The 12,807-nt window shown below is 41.0% G+C and overlaps 1 protein-coding gene across 1 annotated transcript in view; it reads right to left on the bottom strand.

Annotated features, from left to right (window-relative positions):
• Positions 1 to 3,597: 3,597 nt before the first annotated feature.
• tprg1 (tumor protein p63 regulated 1) overlaps positions 3,598 to 12,807 on the bottom strand; it is a 28,612-nt gene continuing 19,402 nt past the window's right edge. Inside the window, exons 5-6 of the mRNA XM_062996504.1 lie at positions 6,481 to 6,634; positions 3,598 to 4,202 (exon numbers count right to left, since the gene is read on the bottom strand). Of these exons, the coding sequence (XP_062852574.1) occupies positions 4,008 to 4,202; positions 6,481 to 6,634 (349 nt within the window). The 3' untranslated portion in view covers positions 3,598 to 4,007. The remainder of the gene's footprint in view (positions 4,203 to 6,480; positions 6,635 to 12,807) is intronic.

Here is a 12,807-nt window from a genome sequence, read left to right as displayed (position 1 = left end):
GAGGTACCTTAAAACTCAACATCAGTCGGTTTGGCGTCGAGTTTTAAAGTTGTTGAGTTTCAAGGTATTTTTCCCATAAGGCTGTTTGGGAAACCTGTTAATGCGTCCATGGTCCCGTGGAGCTGCAGATATTTTAGTCTCATGTAAAATAATGAGGTTGTTTTTGATGCTTATACACTGAAAATAACACAAATATAATATAAACACACTAAAATACAATTAAATACAGTTAAAAATAAAAAAAAATACAATAAAAGCTGCACTTTAGTTTTACTTATTTATTGTTTCCTGACGCTTCTTAATGGAGAAGATGCTTGATCTTGGAATACCGTATTCCCTTCAGTACCGGCGCATTCACATGAGCGCTTTTCCACTTTTTAGTGGCGGGGCACAAACACACACAAATGCAGATTCGTCTCATATTCGCACTTTGATGACGTTTTACTGCGCCGCTCAAGCCGAGCGCTGAACAAAGCGGCTGTTCATTGTTAATTTGAAATTAAATAAAAAAATTTTTTTTTTAAAAGGCTGAACAAGTTGAATTTAAGGGAAACGTTGAGTTTAAGGTACAAATTTCTCCACGAAGAGCATTGAGTTTCAAAGATTTCGAGTTTAGGGGACATCGAGTACAGCTGTACTTTAAGCTGAGACGGGTGAGTATGGCAATTCCAGCTGCAACTGTACATGTATAATGTGTGTGTATATAATTGCTACCCATCCGTCTACAGTTTACCCATAATGCCATTTTTGTTTTTCATGAAATACCTTACAGCGGCTCGGTGGCGGTGGGTAGCACTGTCAAATCACAACAACGAGGTCTTGGGTTCGATTCCCAAGTGGAGCAGATACTAAAGTCCCCCTAGGTGTAAAAGCGGTGGTAAAAGAGACAATGAATGAATGAATGAATGAAAGACTCAATGCTTTGCAGATCTACAATATTTTATCTCAAGCCATCATCAGGTCTCTCCACAGATGTACGATGGGGATTAAGTCTGGACGTCGGTTGGACCACACAAGGACAAGCTGTTTTGGTTGTGATGACAGGTAACCCGACAGGTGATTTTGCAGAGCCTGTTTTTCAACAGACGTTGTGCTTGCTGTCTTTTCCTCATGTTGTCGGAGTCCTTTACCTGTGGTTTTGCAAACTCCAGGTGGGCCGTCACATGTACTTTACTGAACAGAAGCTTCTGTCTTGTCAATCGTGCCGCAGAGGTGCTCGTCCGTCCGAATGGTTCGCCCGTTTCTGCACTTTGCAATTCCTTTATAAAATTGATCTTTACATGACATCAGAACATGAACATTTTCACCCGGCGACACGGTGGCTGTAACCTCACATCGAGGAGGTCCTAGGTTTGATCCCCAGGAGCGGTCCAGGTTCATTTCTGTGTGGAGTTTGCATGTTTTCCCCCGTGATTGCGTGGTTTTCCTCCGGGAGCTCTGATTCCCTCCCACAGTACTAAGACATTCAAGTGAGGTGAATCAGAGGTACAAAATTGTCCATAAAATCCTAATAAAATAAATAAATAAATAACTTACCTTAGTAACTTACCTGAGACTGAACCTGTGGGTCTGAGGTCGCCACTCCGACACTGTCGTTCCTCTTGGGTGTGACGGGAATTATGATGTCCAAAAATCACCAACAGACTTAATTCTACCAGACTGAACTGACAGGTGATGAACTCCAATTATATTCTTTATGCTCAAAACAATAATAAGAAATAAACTCATTTTAACAGATATGTAAAAACAAAATGAACTTGTACACGAGCGCCCCCCCTGTGAAGGCTTCACGTTACATTTTGTAAACCATAGTGAGACCAGATTGCCACTATTTTTATTACTCACTTACTCACTTTCTTACCCGCTTATCCAATCAGGGTCGCGGGTGCTGGAGCCTATTCCAGCTCTTCAATGGGCGCAAGGCACACAGTAACACCCTGGACGGGGCGCCAGTCCATCGCAGGGCAGACACACACATTTACCTATAGGGCAATTCAGTGTCTCCAATTAACCTGACTGCATGTTTTTGGACTGTGGGAGGAAACCGGAGCTCCCGGGAGAAACCCACGCAGACACGGGGAGAACATGCAAACTCCGCACAGAAAGGACCCGGACCGGACCGCCCCGCCTGGTGACCGAACCCAAGACCTTCCTGCTGTGAGTCGACAGTGCTACCCACCGAGCCGCCCACTATTTTTATTATTTTATTATTATTATTATTATTATTATTATTAAGTATAATAACATTTTTTATTAGTAGTATTGATGCTTTGTTTTTGTTGCCTGGGTCGCAGTAAACATCATAGACAAAATGTGGTTTACTTGAAAAGAAGTTTGAAAAAACGCTGATCTAAGCCACCAAAAAAGGTAGGAGGTCCCTGTTGAGTCTGGTTCTTCACAAGGTCCTATTGTTAAGGTCGCTGTTGGGCCCCTGAGCAAGGCCCTTAAACCTAATTGCCTGCAGTGTATTTTGGACAACAGCATCTGTTAAATGTCATAAATGTAAACATCGCTGGAGCTTTGAGGATTTACTTAAAAGGACAATAAACCCAGATTATGCCAGTAATTTATTTTATTTAACATTTATTACTAATTTCTCGCTCTGATATCATGATGAATCTGAGCTTTTGGTCATTCCGTTCATCTGTAAAACAAACCGTCCGAGCTTAACGCGATCTGTAATTATACATGCGGGGAAATTCCAGCTCAGTGCTGAACTGTAATAACAAACTTCTAACATCAGACTGATGCACAACGTTCACCTTCACGCTTCAGGAGCTCTGTGAGCGCCGCAGCATCAGCGGGGGAAGAAAAACCAGAGGATTACAAACAGAACTGTTTAAAATAAAAAGAGAAATGAGAAGAGGAATAAGCTGCCCTCATCCTAATGCTGCGTCTGATTTCTGAAGAAATTCAGGTCGTTTTTATTTGTTTGGTTGACGCCGTGTTTGTATATTATTGTGATATTCTTAACAAACGGTACATAAAAAGTTTTCACTTGTAGATGTTGAGTAAAAAGAAAACTAGCAGCTGTGTAATCATGTGGATATTTTTGGTTGGTGGACTATTCTCAGTCCAGCAGGGACAGTGAGGTGTTTAAAAACTCCAGCAGCACTGCTGTGTCTGAGAGCTGAGAATGATCCACCACCTGAATAAAACCTGCTCTGTGGGGGTCCTGACCATTGAAGAACAGAATGAAAGGGGGTAACAAAGCATGCAGAGAAACAGATGGACTAAAGTCAGTAATTGTACAAACAAGGAGGTGGTCATAATGTTATGCCAGATCTGTGTATAAAATGTATAAAAGCAGCAGGTGAAAGACTATAAACTTCCTTTATATCATTCAGTTCTGAGCTAAACAAACTCTGAATTGTGCTCTTCACCTCTGCTTATCTGTTATTTCCTTACAAAACGGAACTTCATTTAAAATTAGCGATTAAAAAAACAACCCCAGAGCATCAAATCTACATTATTATTATTATTTTATATGTGAGTAACAAACATTAGATTTCACTTTTCTAGTTTCTAGTTCTAGTTTTAGCCTTTATACATGCATTAAAATAATAGTACGCATTTATTAAATACAAATTAAACAACTCGTATGTTATATGTTTATTATTTGCTGCTGGAACAACAACACAAGTCACTATTTTGTACTTGAAAATTTATATTTTTCATATGCAATAAATAGTGTTCGTCACTATACGCCACATTTTACCAAGCCGAGCGTCTATACGGCTGGATTTAACCTTCTTTTAAACATATATACATGTAAATGATCAAAGGTTGCATATCAAAGCATCACAAGTGCCAATTTTTGACTGAGATTTGGCGGCTAGACGGTTGAAATGGATGATACCACATTACAGGCACCCGGAGTCGCATTAAAACTAGTTTTTGGCTATAAAAAGAACTCAAATAAAACATATTTAGAAATATTCGATAGCTAAAGTGTTCCTTCAATAAAAAAACCAAAAACATCCTGGACGTGGAAGCAGAACCCGCGCTCAGAAGCCGATGTTTCCTCTGGCTAAGCAGTAGCCCAGCTTGTTCTGGTTGCCGATGAAGGACATGAGACCCACGTAGGCCTCGATGAGGATGGGCTGGTTCATGAGCAGAACCCCGTTGGCTTTCCCGGGCACTGGACTCTGAGCGTGGGCTTTCTGAGCTGCGGCCATCAGCTGCTCCTTGAAACTAAAGATCTGAGAGGAGAAAGTGGACAGCAGGGTGTTAGATCTGCTCGAGCGGTCACTTCATACCTCCTGTGGATTCTCTACCCTGACAGTTTGCCGCTGATTTTTTCAAAGCTCCTCCAATGAGACGAACTGTTTGATATGACGCGGTAAAAGCGACGCTTAACGTTAACTTAATGAAGAGAAGTTTAGTGCTCCTGTCTCCTTCTTTTACTACATTAAACCACGTTAAGCTTTATTTTCAACCAGAAGCGTTTTAGACTCTGGGAGAAGCTGATTCTGATTCTCACCGTTTCTCAGAAGCTGGAGCTGTAACACAAGTTTAAAAGTGAAACAGGGAGGAGAATCCAGATAAACACAGATACATGTGGAGCTGTAACCCTGGATCTGACGCTTCTATCTATCTGTCAAACTGTCTGTCTGTCTATCTGTCTGTCTGTCTATCTGTGTCTGTTTATCTATCTATCTATCTATCTATCTATCTATCTATCTATCTATCTATCTATCTATCTATCTATCTATCTATCTGTCAAACTGTCTGTCTGTCTATCTGTCTGTCTGTCTGTCTGTGTCTATCTATCTATCTATCTATCTATCTATCTATCTATCTATCTATCTATCTGTCTGTCTACCTATCTATCTACCTATCTATTTACCTATCTGTCTGTCTGTCTATTCATCTATCTGTCTGTCTGTCTACCTATCTATCTACCTATCTGTCTGTCTGTCTATTCATCTATCTATCTGTCTGTCTGTCTACCTATCTATCTACCTATCTGTCTGTCTGTCTGTCTATTTGTTTGTCTATTTATGAACCAGTATAATTTATTAGGTTTGGTCATTTTTAATTATAAGCCTTTGCTATTATTGAACATGTTTTGTGTAGAGCAGAGGGGTTAAAATTGGCTTCAACAGCCCCCAAACCAAAAGATTATGTTAGATGATTTCAGACCGGCCTCAAACCTAAACCAGATCTAAATCTCCTTTATTATAGTACGTGTTCAGGAAATGTGTATTTTTACTTAAAAGCATGTAGCTCATCTGTCATTTCCCTGCGTTTTCGGCCTCTACCTCATGGGCGTGGTGGAATGTAAGGAATGGCATCGGACCCGAGAGCTTCGACACCCTGAGTCTTTAAATAAGAGGTTATGTGATCTTTGGGGGCCCCCCTGTGTGGTGGTGCATCTCCACCCATATATTTAATGATCCAGTAATGCATCAGCATCATGGCTGCAGGATCTCCACCCTACACGGGCGTTGTCTGATGTCTGATGCCAGGGCGCAGGGTTGGGTCGGTCAGGGGTTAGATGACAGAATAAATGTTATTGTGCTGCCAAAAAGAACAATTTCCCACAGAATTACAGTCAACATCAGCAAAAAATAAATACATGAATGAATGAATGACACCCCGTCTGTAACCCTCAGGTCTGGACTCTGGACCCACCAAATTTCGAAGTGGACTTTAATCAGAGCAGGACTTTAATATGTTCGGTTATTATTGTGTTATTATATGTAATGTGCATGATGCATAACTGATTAATAACTATTTCCTTTATTTGATGTAAAAAATAATAGTCTAAGATCAAACGGGTATCAGTCTGTCAGTCAGTCTATCTATCTATCTGTCTGTCTGTCTGTCAGTCGGCCTGCCTATCTATCTATCTATCTGTCTGTCTGTCTGTCTGTCTGTCTGTCTGTCTGTCTGTCAGTCGGCCTGCCTATCTATCTATCTATCTATCTATCTATCTATCTGTCTGTCTGTCTGTCTGTCTGTCTGTCTGTGTATCTGTCTGTCTGTCTGTCTATATGTCTGACTATCTATGTCTATCTTTCTGTCTATGTGTCTAATTATCTGTCTGTCTGTCTAACTATATATCTGTCTGTTTGTTTATCTATTTATCTGTCTGCATGGCTGTCTATCTGTCTGTCTATCTGTTTATCTGTCTGTCTGTCTTTCTCTGTATCTATCTGTCTGTCTGTCTATCTTTCTGTCTATGTATCTATCTGTCTATGTCTGTCTGTCTATCTATCTATATACGTCTGTCTGTCTAACTATCTATCAGTCTGTAAGTCTATCTGTCTGTCTATGTGTCTGTCTATCTATCTGTCTATATATGTCTGTATGTCTCTCTCTCTCTCTATCTGTCTGTCTCTCTCCCTATCTCTCTCTCATCTGTCTGTCTGTCTGTCTGTCTGTCTGTCTATCTGTCTGTCTATCTATCTATCTATCTATCTATCTATCTAAATGTGCTGCTGTGTTGTTACAGGTATGCATGTGGGTTCTTACCTCACATATTGTGGAGAACCTCTCGTTAATATTTCGTACAGGGTGGTAGGTCAGCGTAGCGTAGGGATAGTCGACGGCGAAGGGGTTCCAGCGCGATGTCAGAGAGGGCTCCCGGAGTTTGTCCCAATACACACGCAGTCCCTCCCCCTCTCGCCTGAAACACACAGAAACACAGACATTCAGCGTTAGAATCACAAATAAATAAATAAAGCATTAAAATGTACAAATATTTCTTAAATACTGTTTTTGTTCCCATGTTTTACCGCCACGGCGGTTTCCACTGACCTCAGCCTCGTTCGACAGCTCTGGGATGAACTGGAACAACAACTGAGGCTTTCTTGACTGACATCAGTGTCCAGCTGTACAAATCATTTTTGGACCGAATGAGGACGAATTCTCACAGTCCTGTAAGAAGACTTGCGCTATTTTAACACCATTTGTTTTTAAATGAGACGCCCAGTAGTGCTGCTGTGTCTGATCCACTCATACCAGCACAACACACACTAACACACCACCACCATGTCAGTGTCACTGCAGTGCTGAGAATCATCCACAAATAATACCTGCTCTGTGGTGGTCCTGTGGGGGTCCTGACCATTGAAGAACAGCATGAAAGGAGGGTAACAAAGCATGCAGAGAAACAGGTGGACTACAGTCAGTAATTGTAGAACTACAAAGTGCTTCTATATGGTTAGTGGAGCTGATAAAATGGACAGTGAGTGTAGAAACAAGGAGTTGGTTTTAATGTTATGGCATATATTTATTTTACAACTTTTTTGGAACGTGTTGCAGGCCTGAAATGCAGGAATGATTGTAAATGAAGAAATGAAATAGCATGTCAGCATGTTAAAATAAATCTACTTCGTGATAGGTGAGTTTGACCTCCTGAACTTCTCTCTTCCTTTCAACAAAGCTCGCTCGCTGCCAAAAAAAAATCAGCGCCAATCCTCTCCGGCGCTCCTCCTTTATGTCGCGAGCCAACCGAATGTTTACTGAGCTTAAAGGCAATTCCCAGTGTGCACCAGATTTTCTTTCACTCCTCGGTCTTTCAGCCGTTTAAGTAAATAGATTTTAATGAAACGCCCAGGGGCCACGTCTTTATTCTCCAGCTCCATGAAACCCCAGAAGACAAGTGAGAGCCTGGCAGCAAACACGGAGCTCTAAAGCTGCTCCACATTCAGGCTTTTGAACGCTGTTGGCACTCTTGTGTTTTTACTGAGGTCTTTCACAACGCCCTGTTTACGGTTCGCCCATCAATCAGGGCACAGGAGGCTCTGATTTCCCAACGGGGCTTTATCAGAGGCGCTTAGAGGAAATTTATTTAAATACTGACGTCGTTCACACTTTCACAGTTTTTTCCTTTCTATTCACTGACTGTAAATGTATTTCTGTATTACAGCTAGTTTTATTTTTGTATATGAGCATAACCTGAAAGCCTAGCTCTCGCTCTCTACATAGACGTATTTAACATCATCCTACGCTCCCGAGAAGAGGGCGTGTCTGAATTCTTCAGCATTCAGCGCGGCACGACTTTTCTCACGAAAAACTACAAACATGGTGGATAAATAAATGCGAAGCAACCAACAGAGTTCCTTTCACATGTAAATAAATCCTCGCTGATGTTTAATCTGTATAAAGGTGTAATTACACAAGTGTCGTTTATTTGTAAATTCAGGCGTCGGGGACAGTTTAAGCGTTTTCGGTACACAGACGTTAGCCAGCTTGCTAGTGTGTTGTACCGCCTGATGCTAACTGCGTTTAGCTTAGTAAGCTAAAACTGCGGTGACGTAAAATAGAGTGTATAAATAATCTGCCTAATGAGCTCCATGTCTTATTATAATCCTCTTTACTGAGGCAGCTGATCAGGTAGGTACTAGGGAGCAGGGCGGGTCACTAGGTTTTCACACAGACCATATATGAACCAAAAGTATTCGGACGCCTGACCATGAGCTTGTCGGACGTCCGGTTTCAAAAACAAATCCTTTTAAAACAGAACGACATGAATGTGATCTTTTCAGCTAGAACAACAGGCTTCTTACAAGACTTTGTAGTGTGTCTGTGTATGGGAATTTGTGCCCATTTAGTCAAAATATGACAGCATTTAAATAGCTGGGCACTGTTGTTGGTTGGTGTTCCGGTTCATCCCAGAGCTGGGACTGAGGTCACTGGTCAAGCTTTCCTTTACGTAATTATAGGACCTTTTAAAGGACCTTCCCTAAACTGTTAAAAAATGTAGAATGACTCCAACGTCTAACAGGATAAATAACTTACTTATGTAGTGACAATAAACACACAACAACTTAATATTTATTAAAAAATGCTTCATTTACCAGAGCTGTTCAAATATAAAAAACACATTTCAAACAAAAGTTGGGACGAATCTGTGACGTGTTAAATCTCTTAAATCTTTATTCCACTGATAAACAAGCAAATAAAAAATATACGATATTTTTACTGATCGACTTTACTGTGCCGTGGTTTTTATGCGGTGTATAAATTGTTGGGCAGATGTAGCACATCAGTTAAGCTATTCCACTATAAATTGGAAGGTTGCTGGTTCAAGCCCCACCACTGCCAAGTTGCCACTGTTGGGCCCTCCACTGGAGCTGAACCCCCGCCCCGATTGAGGAGAGCGAGACTGTCACACGCCCCCTCCGACACGTGTGCAGTAGCCGACTGCATCTTTTCACCTGCACTAGGTGAGTTCATATGCGGATCAGCTTTGTGCACGGAGAGCCACACCCTGATGCTATCAATCTGCCAGCAGAGGTCGTAATTCGCTCAGTTATGAGGTCCCTATCCGGCTTATCCCACCCTATGAACAACAAGCCCATCGTTGTTCCTGTAGCCGCCCAGCCCAGCCGGATGGCAGAGCTGAGATTCGAACCGACGAGTTCAAAATGTCAGCTCTGGTGTGCTAGTGTGTTTTACCGCTGCACCACCCGAGCGGCTTCTATTCTAATTTAGAGAAAGGTTTAGTTGAGTTCCAATCTGTACATGAATAAAATTATAATTAAATATTTAGGATTCCTTGTTATTATAATCAGAAGTGAAGGTTTTTCTCGACTCGACTTGACTCAGGTCTGGTGTGTATTTTCGAGTATTCGAGACTGTCGTATTTATTTCTAAAAGAAAAACATTGACTGTTTTTCACTTTTCCTGCCGCCGGCTGATGTCACGTCATGATGCATGACGCTCATTGTGTTCACCTGAGCTCGGCGGTTTCTCTCCGCATGGCTGGATCATGAGGGCTTTTGTTTTAGGTGTACACACAAAGTGGGCGCGAGTGTCTGCTGATAAATCAGCGCTCAGAGACACATTAGGTGAGACAGCTCAGATTTTCCAGCATGATTGGTGTGTGTGTGTGTGTGTGTGTGTGTGTGTGTGTGTGTGTGTGTTGGGCTTGTGTTTGGGATGTGTGATTTAGCCTGACCGAACCAACACCCTCCTGAACACACCTCGAGGAAAGCATTTCCACATCGCCCGCGGCCTCTCTCTTACACACTTGCACACACACACAAACACACACACACACACACACACACACACACAGGTGAGATACAGGAAAGGTGAGGTTGTGTGTCGAGGACCTGGTACACAGGGTACACCCTAAATTCAGAGGTGTTACCTGACGGGAAGGTTTGATCCTCCAAGCGTTTCAGTCCAAATGATGGATTTAACTGTGTGTAGAAGATTTCAAAACTAAACAGGAAATTACACAGAAGCAAGCGGAGCGTAACGCTGCCTATAGTCATAGCAAAACAGAACATAGAAAAGTGTATAATAGAATAGTATAGAAATGTATAGAATATAATTAAAAAAATAGGATAAAACAAAAAAATATACAATAGACTAGTATAGAATATAATACAATAGAATAGAAAAGTATACAGTAAAATAAAATAGAATAGTATGGTACGTTTTTATGGTATGGAATAGAAAAGTATAGAATAGAACAGAATAGAAAAGTATACAATAAAATACAATAGAATAGTATAGAAACGTATAGAATAGAAAAAGTATAAAATAGAAAAAAAGTGTAAAATAAAATAGAAAAGTATAAAATAAAATAGATTTGAATGTAGAATAGAATAGAAAAGTACAGAATAGAACAGTATAGAAAAGTATGTATAGAATAGAAAAGTATAGAATAGAATACAATAAAGAAGAAAAGTGTAAAGTACAACCAAATAGAATATAGAGATGTATAGAATAGAACAGAACAGAAAATTATAACATAGAATAGAATAAAAAGTGTAGAATAAAACACAATAGAATAGTATAGGAAAAAATAGAGAAGTATACAATAAACAAGATTAGAAAAGTACAAAATAAAGTAGAACAAAAAAAGCATAGAATAGTATAGAACAAAGTAGTATAGAATAACATAGAATTAAACAAGCATAAAATAGAATAGTATAGAACAGAATAGAATGAATTAGAAAAGTACAAAATAGAATAGAATAAACAAGTAAACAATAGAATAGAATAGAAAAGAATAGAATGAAATAAAAAAGTATAAAATAGAATAAAAAAAGGAGACAAGTATAAAGTACAACAGAACAGAATAGAAAAGTATATCACAGAATAGTATAGAATAGAATACAATAGAATAAAATAAGTATAATATAGAATAGTATAGAACAGAATGGAATAGAATAGAAAGAAAAGTATACAAATATAATAGAAGCGTAAAGTATAAGATAGAATAGAATAGAATAGAACAGAATGCCTTTATTTGTCATATATACATGCACACGTACAGTAGAATCAAAAGCCTTTTCCCTCGGCCCCAGCTCGCTCATCTGGAAGTCAGGGTCAGACATTATACGGCGCCCCTGGAGCAGACAGGGTTAGGGGCCTTGCTCAGGGGCCCAACAGTGGCAGGGCCGTGATTCGAACCGACAATCTTCCGACTGATAGCTGAAATCTCAACCCACAAGGCTACCGCCGTCTCTCAGTATTCCTGAGCGACCGACCGTGGAGGGACTGACCGAGCCGAACCCTGCTGAGCTTCAGAGGGCGGTGTGTCCGTGAGCCAAGCTAGAGCTGCCAATCCACCTTTTGCATTTTTTAAGCAGGTGGAAAAAGAACTGGAGCCCCAGACAGGCAGACAGAGAAGATGAATACAGACTGTAACCTGATACAGCGACTGGAGGCTGGGATTAAACCCAGGTCATCAAGACCCTGCTGCTGTGCAACACCCACACTAAAGGTCAGTCAGAAATCACTGGGATTAGCGGATGCGTCTGGCCAGGCTGAACCAAAACATTTATTTTTACATTGTATTTAAGTTATTTTTTTAGATCAAAGGGGGGCGTCGGCGCCTCTAGACCCTCAGAGAGGGCCAACTAATCAATCAACTAATCAATTACCTAACCTAAGCTATTAAATCCTTCATACCTGCTTATTCAGTTTGTGTTGGAATGTGAAGGGTTAAATTAAAGACGCCTCTCTGTCGCCCCCTGCTGTCAATAAAAAGAACTTTGTGCGGATTGGTTGTCCAGCTGAAGATTTTCAAAGGGCGGAGCAATATGAATTCAATGAAACAGTAAAACTGACCAATCGTATCGTCCCTTTAGGCAAGCGGGCTTCTGTATTGGTAACTTTATGACAGGTTCCGCCCGCTGTGCCGGCTGCAGATACGGAACTCTTGTAATGACACACGAGTCCATGTCTAGGGCTGGGGGTTTAGGGTCTAGGTCTAGGGTTGGGTCGCTACTGGTCAGGATTGTATTGCTAGCACGTGGCGAGGATGCACCACTCGTATTTCCCTTCCAGTGTCGACAAAGTAATGACAAATCAAAGCTGATTTTTTAAAAGTTAACCTGGTATAAACCTGGTAACACTAGTGTTCCTCACTAGAACACAGAAGCAGGGGTTCCTGTAATGGTTCCTCTAATGGTTCCTGTAATGGTTCCTGTAATGGTTCCTGTAGTGGTTCCTGTGATGGTTCCTGTATTGGTTCCTGTAGTGGTTCCTGTGATGGTTCCTGTGATGGTTCCTGTATTGGTTCCTCTAATGGTTCCTGTAGTGGTTCCTGTGATGGTTCCTGTATTGGTTCCTGTATTGGTTCCTGTAGTGGTTCATGTAAAGGTTCCTATAGTGGTTCCTGTGATGGTTCCTGTATTGGTTCCTGTAGTGGTTCATGTAAAGGTTCCTGTGAGGGTTTGTTAAGCAGCTTCAGGTTTTTGGTCTCAGATGATTCAGGAAAATCAGTGAGAATAAAAGAACCAGTTCAGACAAGCAGAGGGCGGGGCTGCACACACACACACACACACACACACACACACACACACACACACACACACACACACCTCAGTCATC

The sequence above is a fragment of the Trichomycterus rosablanca genome, chromosome 6, assembly GCF_030014385.1.
Source record: "Trichomycterus rosablanca isolate fTriRos1 chromosome 6, fTriRos1.hap1, whole genome shotgun sequence".
Taxonomy (NCBI): domain Eukaryota; kingdom Metazoa; phylum Chordata; class Actinopteri; order Siluriformes; family Trichomycteridae; genus Trichomycterus; species Trichomycterus rosablanca.
The sequence above is the reverse complement of the archived record's forward strand: the minus strand, read 5'-3'. Positions and strand labels throughout refer to the sequence as shown.